This window comes from Gopherus evgoodei, unplaced genomic scaffold (genome assembly GCF_007399415.2).
Source record: "Gopherus evgoodei ecotype Sinaloan lineage unplaced genomic scaffold, rGopEvg1_v1.p scaffold_34_arrow_ctg1, whole genome shotgun sequence".
NCBI classification, from domain to species: Eukaryota; Metazoa; Chordata; order Testudines; family Testudinidae; genus Gopherus; species Gopherus evgoodei.
The window spans coordinates 2352397-2366523 of record NW_022060016.1 but is presented as its reverse complement, the minus strand read 5'-3'; the positions used below and the strand labels follow the sequence as shown (position 1 = coordinate 2366523).

At 59.7% G+C, this 14127-nt stretch overlaps 1 protein-coding gene across 1 annotated transcript; it reads right to left on the bottom strand.

Annotated features, from left to right (window-relative positions):
* Window positions 1–7559, bottom strand: CHP2 (calcineurin like EF-hand protein 2). The gene is made up of 7 exons (XM_030544582.1): window positions 7328–7559; window positions 5354–5426; window positions 3670–3750; window positions 2867–2991; window positions 2289–2350; window positions 1923–2045; window positions 1–1596 (listed from the first exon to the last, which is right to left on the bottom strand). The coding sequence occupies exons 1-7, from the start codon at window positions 7392–7394 to the stop codon at window positions 1543–1545; spliced, it is 585 nt and encodes a 194-aa protein (XP_030400442.1). The 5' UTR covers window positions 7395–7559; the 3' UTR covers window positions 1–1542.
* Between the last annotated feature and the right edge of the window lie 6568 nt (window positions 7560–14127).

The window sequence follows — 14127 nt, the reverse complement described above, 5'->3', positions numbered from 1 at the left end:
GTTATTTTATTTTTTTACAAACAGACAGAGTTGAATCCGAGCGAATCCAGCCCTGATGGCAGGAGATTCCGGGCCCAAGTTTCAGGACTGCTGAGCCCTCTGGGACAGCAGTGTCCCCCTGAGAAGCTTCCCCCGCCTTGCTCAGTGAGCGTGTCCCCGGCTGCTGTGCATAATGGCCCTGCTTCCAGCTCCCGGCACAGGGGGTCAGTTGGGGGCATGGCTGGAGTGCACTGCGCTGTGGGTAGTCTCTGCTCCCCAGGGCCTCTAGGGGGTAGTGCGCAAGTCAGAGCAGCCTCAGGGCTGCTCTAATTGACACTGGGAGCTGGGTAGGGCCCAGAATAGAGGGACTGCAAAGAGGGCTTAAAGCACAAGAATAGGAGGTGCTGTTTGTAGGTTGTAAGTCTCTGATCTGCAATAACCCGACCAGGGGCTGTACTATCCCCTGCCATGAGGGGGCATCAGAGTCCCCGGTTATCAGGGGCAGCGCTGGGGAGTTAGCTTGGATCCGCTCCCCCGGGTGCAGGCACTTGTTATTTGGAAGGAGTGACAGCCATCATAGGCCGGCCTCACAGCAGGATCTACTCTTTGTCAGCAATGCAATCTGATTGGTTGCAGCCTTCCTCTGCCTGGATCCATCCCAAGACAAGGGGAAGAGGTAAAATCTGATTGGATGCAGCCCCTGTCAGACTGGATCCATTCTGAGATGAAGGGGCAGAGATGAAATCTGATTGGATGCAGCCTTCCTCTGCCTGGATCCATCCCAAGACAAGGGGAAGAGGTGAAATCTGATTGGATGCAGCCCCTGTCAGACTGGATCCATTCTGAGATGAAGGGGCAGAGATGAAATCTGATTGGATGCAGCCTTCCTCTGCCTGGATCCATCCCAAGACAAGGGGAAGAGGTGAAATCTGATTGGATGCAGCCCCTGTCAGACTGGATCCATCCTGAGGTGAAGGGGCAGAGATGAAATCTGATTGGATGCAGCCTTCCTCTGCCTGGATCCATCCCAAGACAAGGGGAAGAGGTGAAATCTGATTGGATGCCGCTCCTGTCAGACTGGATCCATCCTGAGGTGAAGGGGCTGAGATGAAATCTGATTGGATGCAGCCTTCCTCTGCCTAGATCCATCCCAAGACAAGGGGAGAGGTAAAATCTGATTGGATGCTGCTCCTGTCAGACTGGATCCATCCTGAGGTGAAGGGGCCGAGATGAAATCTGATTGGATGCAGCCTTCCTCTGCCTAGATCCATCCCAAGACAAGGGAAGAGGTAAAATCTGATTGGATGCTGCTCCTGTCAGACTGGATCCATCCTGAGGTGAGGGAGCAGAGATGAAATCTGATTGGAAGCAGCTCTTCTCTGTCTGGAACTATGCGGAGGCAGAAAGGTGGAGCTGAAGTGTGATTGGATACAGCCCCTCCCTGGTGGGATCCATTGGATGATGAGAGGGCGGAGTTGAAACCTGATTGGCCACAGCCCCTCTGAGAGTGGATCTTCCCAGTGCTGGGGTGGGGAGGGGGAAGCTCTCTCCGATCCTGACGGGTCACTTCAGCAGCCGGAGGCTCATCCTCTGCTCGACGTTCAGCTTCTCCACTGACTGCGGGGAAGCAAGGACGTCGGAAACACGGCCAGCCCTGGGCCGTAACCACCTCCTACCCAGACAACCGCCAGGGGTCCTTGGGGGGAGGGGACCAGCCACGCGGCTAAAGCCCTGGCTCGTACTCAATTCCCAACGCTGTTAGCCGCCCCGTGCCTCAGTTTCCCTTCCTGTTCAACGGGGATAATGGTCCCTCCTTGGGTCTCTTACTCAGTTGTGGCCCCAGGTGCTACAGTAATAGACCTTCCACCCTCCACCGGGCCTCAGTGCTCCCCTCTAGATGATCAACCCCGCCCCTTGCCCCCCGGCTTTACACCCTGCCCAACCGTGGCAAACTCCTCGAAGGAGATGGCGCCGTCACCGTCCTGATCGGCCTCCTGGATGGTGCGCTCGGCGATGCACACCAGCTGCTCGTCCGTCACCTGGATGCCGACCATCAGCCGCAGCACCTGGAGGGGAGGAGACAGTGGTGGCCCCGGCCCTTGCCTCACCCACCCCTGGGACTGCCACTGAGGGAGGGGAGGAGGGATTCCAACTCTGGGGGCCCTCAGGCGGAGACGGGGGCCGTGCCGGCCTCGCACAGTCACCTTGCACACTCGCTCTCCAGCCTTGTGCCCATGCTCACCCCAAGCCCCTCCCCCTCTTTCTTTGCACACTCCCCAGCCCCTCGCACGCTCATGCACGCTCATTACCTGCAGCATCTCGTCCCGGGAGATCTTCCCGTCACTGTCCTGGTCATAGAGCTGAAAAGCAACTTGGCAACCCAGACTGGTGTCAGCACTGGGATCGGAGCAGGGAAATGACCCCCCCACACACACCAGCCCCAAACCTCCCCCTGCCCCCCTAAGAGCCCTACATGCTCCCATGTCCCCCCTAGCCCAACACCCCTCCATATGCTTGCGGCCCCACCCTGCCTGGGTACCCTCTGCCTCGTCATGCATGCTCCCACCCCAGCACCCCTCCACATATCTCTGCAAGGCCCGCTCCCCAGTTCTGTCAGTTCCACCCCACCTCAGCACCCCTCCACATGCCCCTGGGTGCCCCTGCCCCACTGCCCCTCCCAGTTCTCCACACCTAGCACCCCTCACCCCCCACCCCAAATGCCCTCTGGCCAGAGGCCAGAGGTACCGTCCCCTCCCATGCAGGCCCCATAATGCTCATCTGGTTCCTCCTCCTCTTGTCACCAAGGGGCCTCAGTGACTTGCCTTAGCAGTGGGGCGTGGGGGGCAGCCACTTAGGCCTCCCTCCCCGCACCAGCCCCACTACTCACACTGCAGCTTTCGGAGTCGGCTGTTCATGGGCTCCGGGCGACCAGTCTCATTGGACTTTCCTTCCTCCACGGGCCGGAAATGGGCCAGGACCCGGATGAAGGATCGGAAATCGGTGAGGTCTTCCCTGTGGGGGGGAGGGGGGATGGGAGATTTGACTAATAACCAGAGCAGCAGCGCAGGCTGCCAGGCGTGCCACAGCTATGTATACAGGGAGCTCTCGCCCTGCGCTGAGATGCAGCCACTTCTGGGGTGGGGCATGGCTGCTGTTTATACAGGGAGCCCTCGCCTGGCGCTGAGATGCAGCCACCTCTGGGGCAGGGCATGGAGGCTGTTTATATAGGGAGATGCAGCCGTCTCTGGGGCGGGGCAGAGGGCTGTTCATACAGGGAGATGCAGCCGTCTCTCAGGCGGGACATGGAGACTGTTTATACAGGGACCCCTTGCTGCCCAGCACTAAGATGCAGCCACTTCTAGAGTGGGGCACCAGGGTTGTTTATACAGGGAGCCCTCACCTAGTGCTGACATGCAGCTGCTTCTGGGGCGAGGCGTGAGAGCTGTGTACACGGGGATCCATACAGCAGGGAGCGATGGAGGACCACGCGTGCCTTTGCCACAGAGACCACCCTGCACCATCCAGTCCCCGTTGGGCTCTGCGGGGTCCCCTATGATGCTCTGCTGCCTGTGAGCTCTGGGGCCCCCCAGTGGTGAATAACATGCCCTGCAGCCTGCACCCTCCCCGCTGTAGAGCCAGGCCGTTGGCAGCTCCCTGCCCCCACTGTCGATTGGGGCTGGGGGTACTCACCCCTCCTTGAAGAAGGCATTGATGATCCGGTCCCCCAGGGGGTTCACCGCCAGCTCCCCGATCCCTTGCAGGTCATATTTACTTTAGGGAGTCAGAAAGGGCAGAGGTCATGGCATGGCTGGGCTGGTTTAGCTCTGAACCCTAGGGGGCGTCACCCCTGTGTCATAGGCCCCAGGCCGGTCCCAAGACTGGTGGCTGTCGCCTCTGGGGTGGGGCATAGGCAGCTGTTTATACAGGGACCCCTCTCTCGGCGCTGAGATGCAGCTGTCTCTGGGGTGGGGTACGGCAGCTGTTTATACAGGGACCCCTCTCTCGGCGCTGAGATGTAGCCGTGCCAGAGGCGAGCTCTTGGTTATGGTGTTACTCCAGCTTGATGCCAGAACCTGGCCCGCCACCATCAGCTCCCATTAGCTGCCCAGTGCATCGCTGCTGCGGGTCTCTGTTAGCAGAGTTGGGCCCCTTGGAGAGCCACTGGGCCCAATCCCCCTCGCCCAGGGCTAAAGCAGGGGGAAGGGGAAGGGGTGTGGACAGCATTCAGGACACCTGGATTCTATTCTGGGCTCTGACCTTGGGCCCCACCCCGTGCCTCAGTTTCCCCTCCCACCCTTTCATCTGTCTCTTTGGGGCAGGGGCTTCTCTCCTGCTGGTTTCTGCAGCACCTGAGGCAACAGGGCCCGGATCTCAACAGCACTCTCCTTTCTCTGGCTAGGTGCTATGGTAATACCCATGATAATCGCTTCACCTGGAACCCCGGACCGGACCCTGTGTCTGGGCACTGCCTGATCTGTTCCACCCTATATGGCAGGGGTGGGCAAACTATGGCCCCAGGGGCTGCGTCTGACTCTCCAGACGTTTTAATCCGGTCCTTGAGCTCCCGTCGGGGAGTGGGGTCTGGGGTTTGCCCTGCTCCAGTGCTCCAGCCAGGGAGTGGGGTGTTGCAGCGGCATGTCTGCCCTCTGGCTCCTACACATGGGGCAGCCAGGGGGCTCCGCATGCTGCCCCCGAAGCTCCCATTGGCCAGGAACCACAGCCAATGTGAGCTGCAGGGGTGGTGCCTGTGGACAGGGCAGCGCGCAGAGCCTCCTGGCCATGCCTCCGCGTAGGAGCATGAGAGGGGACATGCTGCTGCTTCTGGGAGCTGCTTGAGGTAAGCGCTGCCCAGAGCCTGCACCCCTGAGTGTCTTCCCTGCCCCAATCCTGTGCCCCAGTCCTGATCCCCCTCCCGCCCTCCAAACCCCTCAATCCCAGCCTGGAACCCCCTCCTGCACCCCAAACTCCTCATCCCCAGCCCTACCCCAGAGCCTGCACCCCCAGCCAGAGCCCTCCCCCCCCAGTCCCGCACCCCAGCCCGGAGCCCCCTCCTGCACCCCAAACTCCTCATTTCTGGCTCCACCCCAGAGCCCACTCCCCCAGCCAGAGCCCTCCTGCACCCCAACCCCCAATTTCATGCGCATTCATGGCTCGCCATACAATTTCCATACCAAGATGTGACCCTTGGGCCAAAAAGTTTGCACCCCGCCCTACGCTATGGGTTCCTTTACCAGGCCCATCACCGGAGTATCCGAGCACTTTGCATCCAAGCGTTAAACCACCTTAACGCACCAGAGACTGGTAAGTGCTACAGTTCTGAGCCCATAATCGAGCAGCTAGAAGGGCCCAAGGATAGACGCCAGCTTTCCCCTACCTCAGGTAGCCCTTCTGCTCCTTGTCCAGGGCCTGAAACCGGTCGTAGAGGCGGACGACGCTGGCCTGCGAAACTGGACAGGAGAGAGCAAGACAGCGCTAGCCCTTAGCAAAGATTCTCCCTTATTGCAGGGCCAAGGCAGGTAAGGGTTTAACGACCCTGTGACGGAAGCTTTAGGATATCGGCGATTAAATCTGTTCTCCTCCCTCCCCGCATCTGATTAACATTTAATGAGAAGATTTAATTTCACGCCAGGGGCCTGGGCCGCTCAGGGATCGCAGCATTATGGGGTTGTTAGTGGTGGGGAGAGGGGGTCACATTAAAAGCCTCTCCCCTTGTATATATAGGACAGGGGAATTAGTTCTTTCCCAGGGGTTTTTGTCTGAAGACCTCAAAGTGTTTTACAAAGGAAGGTGGGTATCATTTTACAGATGGGGAAACTGAGGTATGAGACAGGGCAGTGATTCACCCAAGGTCACACACAGCCAATCAGTGGCAGAGCTGGGAAGAGAACTCAGGCCTCCTGACTCTCAGCCTTCCTTGCTCTAACCACTAGACCCCACTCTCTTCTGGGAGCTGAAAACAGAACCCAGGAGTCCTGGTTCTGAGCCCAGCACTCTAGCCATGGGGCTATTTTGTCTCAGTGCCCCCTTGCCAATACACCCTGAAGGGGTCCCCCATTCTCTGTGCCCTGTTAGCCAAGGCTGCCAATTAGCCCCAATCAGAGATACTGTTTTGTGCCACGGGCACTTGTCCCACAAAGCCCTGAGCTGAGACTCCACAGCTCATATCACAGGTGGGGCCAGCAGCAGCCAACTCAGGTCGGCTTTCAGTCCTTACCCGCCAGGGCTGGATTTGAACCAGTGACCTCAAGGATCTTCCCAGCTGGGTTCAGAGAGACCCAAAGTGCCAGGTCAGAGGAACCACGGGAGGTGTCCTTGCTGGGACACCTGTTCAAAGCTTCACACCCAGTAAGTCCCAGGGCACCAGTGAGTGGCTCTGAAATGTACCCAGGGACGGATCCTCTGTCACACTCCGACCCCTCTGGGGTGGGAAATGGCACCCCCCAGAGTCCTCCTCCACGCACCGTGCTGTGGTGATTCTCTGCCCCCCACCCCAGATAGATGGGGGGATGAGATGGAGCAGTTTGGGGAGTGAGCCTGCCTCTGTCACCAGCTCCTCCCGTCCACCCACTATTGGCGCACCTTGCAGATTAACCAGTTAGGCTGCTTTCCCAAGGATCCAGTTCAGACGGGGGAAATCGAGGCACAGGGGGGTTTGCCGTGGGACTGTACAGCTTATCAGTGCCAGGGCCAAACAGGGAACCCAGGAGTCTTGCCTGACTCCACAACCTCTGCTGTGGTCACAAAACAACACCCTTTCCAGAGCTGGGATAGAACCCAGGAGTCCTGGCTCCCAGTCCCCCTGCTCTAACTGCTGGACCCCACTCCCTTCCCAGCACTGGGCACAGAACCCAGGTGTCCTGGCTCCCAGCCTCCCGCTCTAACTACCAGACTCCCCTCCCCTCCCAGAGCTGGGGAGAGAACTCAGGAGTCCTAGCTCCCAGCCCCTCTCCCCTGCTCTAACCACCAGACCCCACTCCCCTCTCAGAGCTGGGGCTAAAACCCGAGTCCTGCTTCCCAGCCCCCCGCTCTAACCATTAGACACCACTCCCCTCCCCAAGCTCAGAATAGAACCCAGGAGTCCTGACACCCAATTCTTTGGCAGAACCATGCACATACACTCATATACACAAAAATATCCCCCTCGCCTTCAAACAGAGGCCACGGCGGGCAGGTATTTAGGGTGCAGTGCTGCCCGCTTGCCCAGCCCTGTATGATGCAGGGTCCCTGCCACACATGGCCTTCAGCCCCAGGACACCAGCCAGTGCAACCCCTCTTTTTGCTCAGATTTAACTTGCCAACTTTAGGGTTACACAACCCCCCCACCCCACACACTCTGCTGCTCACTTACAGCCTGTTTCCAGCATGATCTCGTCCAGCTCGGGGATAGCGGATGGGTGGGAGCTCTGGCAGCCCATCTCTAATGCCGTCAGGCCTCGCCAGGAATCTCCCCCCTCTGCAGCCGGGCGCCCAGGGCAACTGGGGTTCTGAGTCAACTTTTCCTAGCAGCCCATATGGGATCTCGAGTGACTGGCCGGACGGCCAATCAACCCCGGGGAAAGGAAGGCCTTGGAATAGCTGGGCTGAGTGCCTTTAAGGTGGATTTTACCTTCTCCCCGCCCAGGCAGTAAAGGCTGGGACTGGGAAACAGGGAAATGGCTTGTTTATTTGGTTTTCCAAACTGTCAAGGTTTTCTGGGGTGAGGCAGGGCAGGGAGCGGGGTTTGAGCTTCTCTGAGCACTTCCCATAACAATGCTTTTCAACACAGAATGATTGTTTTGCACAGAGCAGCTACTGGTGGAGCAGGGTGTGACAGCTGTTTATATGGGGACCTTTGATCTAGCACTGAGATGCAGCCACCTCTGGGGTAGGGCGTGACAGCTGTTTATATGGGGACCTTTGATCTAGCACTGAGATGCAGCCATCTCTGGGGTAGGGCATGACAGCTGTTTATACAGGGACCTTTGATCTAGCACTGAGATGCAGCCATCTCTGGGGTAGGGCGTGACAGCTGTTTATATGGGGACCTTTGATCTAGCACTGAGATGCAGCCACCTCTGGGATAGGGCGTGGCAGCTGTTTAAACGGGGACCTTTGATCTAGCACTGAGATGCAGCCACCTCGGGTAGGGCGCGACAACTGTTTATATGGGGACCTTTGACCTTGTACTGAGATGCAGCCATCTCTGGGATATGGCATGGCAGCTGTTTATACGGGGACCTTTGATCTAGCACTGAGATGCAGCCATCTCTGGGGTAGGGCGTGACAGCTGTTTATACGGGGACCTTTGATCTAGCACTGAGATGCAGCCATCTCTGGGGTAGGGCGTGACAGCTGTTTATACAGGGACCTTTGATCTAGTACTGAGATGCAGCCACCTCTGGGATATGGCATGACAGCTGTTTATATGGGGACCTTTGATCTAGCACTGAGATGCAGCCACCTCTGGGGTATGGCGTGACAGCTGTTTACACTGGGCTCCCTCACCCAGCACTGAGATGCGCCAATTTCTGGGGCGAGAGGGCAGCAGCAGCTGTTTATAAAGGGCTCCCGTCACACCGTGCTGAAATGCAGCCACCGTTTGACTAGAGCATGGCAGCTTTTTCTAACAGGGCTCCTTGGCCCGGCACGGAAATGTAACCCCCTCTAGGCTGGGGCTTGGCAGTTGTTTATACAAATATCCCTCACCCAGAGCAGAGCTGCAGCTGTCTCTGGGGTGTGGCACAGCTGCTATTTAACAGCCGGACTCCAATTGTGCAGCACAGTTTAAGGCACGAAAAGGATGATAATGAAATGGAAAGTGAAAGTGCAGGAGTTCAAGGAGGGACAAATCAACACTGACACCAAGGGCAGTGGGTCCCTTTTTGAATCACTCCCCACCCAGCCCCTGCAGCACAGCGCCCCCTAGCGCCGCACTGGGGCATTGGGTCAGGCCTGACTGCCAGGGGAAAGTGCCCCCTACAGACCCACCTGCTCCCTGCAGCACAGCGCCGCCTAGCACCACACTGAGGAATTGGGGTCAGGCCTGACTGCCAGGGCAGAGCGCCCCCTACTGACCCACCTGCTCCCTGCAGCACAGCGCCCCCTAGCGCCACACTGAGGAATTGGGGTCAGGCCTGACTGCCAGGGCAGAGCGCCCCCTACTGACCCACCTGCTCCCTGCAGCACAGTGCCCCCTAGCACCACACTGAGGAATTGGGGTCAGGCCTGACTGCCAGGGCAGAGCGCCCCCTACTGACCCACCTGCTCCCTGCAGCACAGCGCCCCCTAGCGCCACACTGGGGCATTGGGGTCAGGCCTGACTGCCAGGGCAGAGCGCCCCCTACTGACCCAACTGCTCCCTGCAACACAGCACCCCCTAGCGCCACACTGGGGAATTGGGGTCAGGCCTGACTGCCAGAGGAGAGCGCCCCCTACTGACCCACCTGCTCCCTGAAGCACAGCGCCCCCTAGCGCCACACTGGGGCATTGGGGTCAGGCCTGACTGCCAGGGCAGAGCGCCTCCTACTGAGCCCCTTCTCCCTGCAGCACAGCGCCCCCTAGCGCCACACTGGGGCATTGGGGTCAGGCCTGACTGCCAGGGCAGAGCGCCCCCTACTGACCCACCTGCTCCCAGCAGCACAGCGCCCCCTAGCGCCACACTGGGGCATTGGGGTCAGGCCTGACTGGAAGGGCAGAGCGCCCCCTACTGAGCCTCCTGCAGCACAGCGCTCCTTAGGGCAAGCACTGTCTGCTAGGCACCCTCAGCGATCCTCTGCCCCACTGCTGGCAGCGCGGCCTCAGACAGGAGAGCGCCCCCTGTTGAACCATCCACACCTCCAGCCCAGAGCTTCCTTTCGCAGGCTCGTAGCCAACAGCTCCCCCAGCCTGGTGCTGCTCAGGGTGCAGCCAACAGGCCCCCGGGCTGCTGGGACATACGGTGCAACTTTGGGCAGAGAACTCGGGGGCACGTTAACCCTTGAGTTGCCTGGCAGAAGTACAGCACCAGATTGTAGTAACCCCACCCGTCGGCACTCAAGATCCCCCCAGCAGTTGGGCTCAGTGGCTTAAAAACCCTTCCCCTCCTCTGGGTAAGGTCAGGACCATAACACCACACACATATTAACATCAAGGGGGCATCAATGCTCAGGCATCCGGGCATGCTCGTTGCTGGTAGGGTCAGGAAGGTTAGCCCTGGTAGCACGACACACTTGCTGTGAGGGTCGGCCCAGTTTTTTATGGCCCAAAGGGCTGGCTGGGACATGCAGAAAGCTGGACATAGAGCCCTGGTGCTCCGATCTGCTGGGACCCAGCCTGGCTGGAACAACGGGCGGGTCATTCGCTGGTCTGCGGGTTGAGTTACGCAGGATGATCCCAGGGGGTTCCCTCTGGCCACCGACTCTATGCATCTGCTACCATAACAACCCGCTGCCTTTATCCAGCGCTTTTCAGCTGCAGAGCTCAATGGGCTTTACCGAGGAGGGAGACATCGTTATCCCTGTTTCACAGATGGGGAAACTGAGGCACGGGGCAGGGCAGAGGTCCCCCCCTCAGAGCCAGGAATAGAACCCACACCTCCCATGGGCCTGGGCACTGCTCCACCCACTAGGTAATGCTGCTTCAGGAAAAAGTCCGACACATCAGGCGTGGCCCACGGCTGGAGACATGACACCAAACTAACTGGCCACGGGCTCAGCTGAGCTGTGATAGCTGGGAGCTGTGGCGCCTCAGTTTCCCTTTCCCTGCTTCTGTCTCTCTCCTCACACCCTCCTCTGCTCCCCAGCAGCAGGGGCAAAGCTAGTGGCATTTGGCCCAGGCCAGGCCAGGGAGAGGAGCTGAGAGCGACCTTACCAGCAACCTGCCGCCAGAGGGCGCTGCTGGACCGTAGGAGTCAACTGGGTTTAGGGGAGGCCTGACCCCCAGCAGACCCTGGCCTGACCCAGACAGCCCCCATCTCTATCTCAGGATCTAGGGTGCAGCTCTAGGGCCTGGGCCCCACAGTCACTGTCCTCCCTGGAGCTACAGAGGGGAAAGGTCCCATATCCCTTCCTTGCATAGCTAGTCCCCCTGTCTGGGGCTGGCTCAGAGCCAGCACCCCCCAGGGGGGATCCCCAAATCCCATTCTTTGCCCCCTTGAGCCAGCCACTTGCCTGCTGTGGGGCCAGATCACAGCCAGCGCCCCCTAGAGGGGAAAGGCCCCATGTCTCACCCTCCCATGCCCAGCCAGTCCCCCTGCCCCGAGGCTGGAGCAGAACTGTGCCCCCTAGAGGGGAAAGGCCCTATGTCCCCCCCTCCAGCCTGTCCCCCCACCCTGAGGGTGGAGCAGAACCGGCACCCCCTAGAGGAGAAAGGCTCCATGTCCCCCCCCCGCAGCCAGCCCACCCTTTCTCTGCCCTCACTCCTGTTTGTCTGAGTTGCTGATGCCAGTGCTCCAGAGGGGAGTGGGGGTGGTGGTGGGGGGCAAGGCAAGGCCACCCCCAAGGACATCAGCTGGATGCAGGCCAGAGAGGCAGAGCCCCTTCCGCACAGCTGCTCCTCGCCCCCCCCCCCATTGCCCTGGCCATTTGTGTCAGGACAGGCAAACTGGATGAGTCTTCATGGGCAGGAGGGGGGGGAGTCCCCCCCAGCTCCAAGGGGGTGCAGAGAGCCAGGCAGACGGGGCATCCAGCTCCATAGGAGTGTCTGTTGGGGGGGGGAGAACTCAAAAGGAGCAAGCATCTTGCAGCCCAAGATACCAATAGGGCCCTGGGAACCCCCTGCTCCAGCACCCCCCCATCACCAGTGCCCCCCTTTCAACCAGCCCTGGGCTCCGGCTCCGGCTCCGGCTCCAGCCCCCTCCCTTTAATCCAGCACTAAGCCCCTCCCCTCCCATGCACCCAACACCCCTTGCACCTGCCTTTTAATAGCCTGAGCAGCTGATCGCCTTTGCTGGAGGGGAGGGACGTGGGGGGGTCTTAAAGGGACAGGAGCTCATTTTCTCACCAAGGTTGAGGGCCTGGATGAAGCTGGTTATCTGCCCCTTCGTGCAGAGCAAGGCAGAGCGCCCCCTCCCCCCCATGGCCTTCCTGGAAAAGACATTCAAGGAGCCTGGGAAGTGGCTGGTTTGTTAATGGGAGGTGGCCTAGTTGCCAATGGGGGCCCCTGACTGGCCATGCATGTAAGGAGTTGGGCAGGTCTCAGCCCAGCCCCAGATGCTCCTGGCACACAGCCAGCTGTCACTCACTGCTGGCCCTGACTGGCGGTGGCCACCCCATTGCTGGCAGAGACCTGAATGGGCCACGGAGACCTGCCCAACCCCACTGCTTCCTAAAGCTTCGGTGGGGCTGTGGTATTGGGGGGCTCTGTATTTAAGGGTGCCCCCGTCTAACCACTAGATCCCACTCTCTCCCCCCAGAATTAGGGGTAGAACCCAGGAGTCCTGATGCCCAGCTGTAGTCACTAGACCCCATTTCCCCCTAAGCCAGGGTCAGGGATAGAAGCCAGGAGTCCTGACTTCCAGCCCCCCTCCCCACTCTAACCACTAGACTCCCCGCCCCGCCCAGAGCTGGGGAGAGGACCCAGGAATCCTGGGCTGGCAGGACTTCCGCACTGTTTCATGCCCGTCTATGTGTTCCCATGCAGGAAGAATGCCCAGAGTCTGGGTAGGTTGCTGCATAGGGCAAGGGGGAACCGAACCCCAAACTGAGCAGAGTTCTCTTCTTGCAAGCCCCGTAAGCCCTGAGCGGTTGCTGACCAGCAGGGGGCAGGGATGAGTCACTTGGGAGCTGGATGGATTTGGGTGGCGGGTTACCCCCCCGGCCGTGCCTGTTCTGGGGACGCCTGTTGGAGCCCAGTCCACGGGCAAGGGCAAATTGGTCACTTTCCCCGGCATGAAATTGACGTATATTGAAAGGGGACGCCAGTGGAGGATCATTAAAAGAAAAAATTTCCCTCCCACCTGCTACTCCCAGCCCCCGGCTCTGGCTCTGCTGCCGGTGGCTGGCAGGGCCGCCCAGAGGATTCAGGGGGCCTGGGGCAAAGCAATTTCAGGGCGCCCATTCCCTAAAAAAGTTGCAATACTATAGAATACTATATTCTCATGGGGGCCCCTGCGGGGCTTGGGACCTGGGGCAAATTGTCCCACCTGCCCCCCTCGGGCAGCCCTGACGGCTGGGGAGGGCCCAGAGGCCAAGTGCCCCGTGGTGATGGGCCGGGAATCCGCAGCCCAAGTATCAGGTCTGGGTTGGGGGGCTGAAAACAACCCGACCCTCTTGTGGGGTCTGATCACCTCCATGTGGGGATAGCCCGGTGAAGGCTGCTGCGCGCACACAGCACAGCATGGCAGCGATGGCAGGCCTGAGCCGGGCACGCAGCTGTGGGTCACGCCAACGCCATAGGCAGGAGGTGTCCAGAGATGGATTGTGGGCATGGGGACACCCCACGAGGCCGAGCCCTGAGAACAAGGCGGCAGTGCCAGGGTTGGCCCAAGGGCAGAGTGGGGGGAATGTTGTCACGACTGGGACGTGGGTAGCGTGGCCTAGCAGGTAGGAACAGACAACATGTCAAGGGTAAGAACTGAAGCCAGAAACCAGGAGTCTAGCCAGGAAGAGGGATCAGGAGCCAGGAATCAGAGTCGGAGAAGTTGTAACAACAGGCAGGATTGCGCCGTCAGCTTACTGAAACTCTGATCCGCAGCCATGGGGGGTGCTGCCTGTCGGGTCGTGGCACACCTGGGCCGCCCAGTGCCCCCAGGGTTTGCTCCCAGTTCTGTCCCGGCGGGTGGTGTGGACGTTCTCCAGAGCCTTCCACCTCAGGTCTGAAATCGACCAGCTGCTCTTGCGCTTGGGTCAGGCTTTCCAAGGCGGCCCAAGCAGGCCCTTAATCCACAGGTGGTGCCGAAGCAGCGGCTGGCGGCCTTAGGGTGAGGCTGGAAGGTCCTTGGGGATATCGACGGCTGAGACGTGCCGTGCTAAGAGCACATGGCTTCAGTTCACCGGGACGGCGCGTCCAAGCCGTCCCCGCAGTCCACCCAGCTACACCTAACACAGCGCAGGCAGCAGATTCCCAGCAGCACCCCATCTCTCCCTGCACCCCCGTGGTGGTTTTAGCTACCTCCTGCATCCTGTTTTGCTGGGCAGGCTGAAGGCCAGGAAGTCAACACATCTCCACGCACAAGCTGTTTGTTTCGGTCAC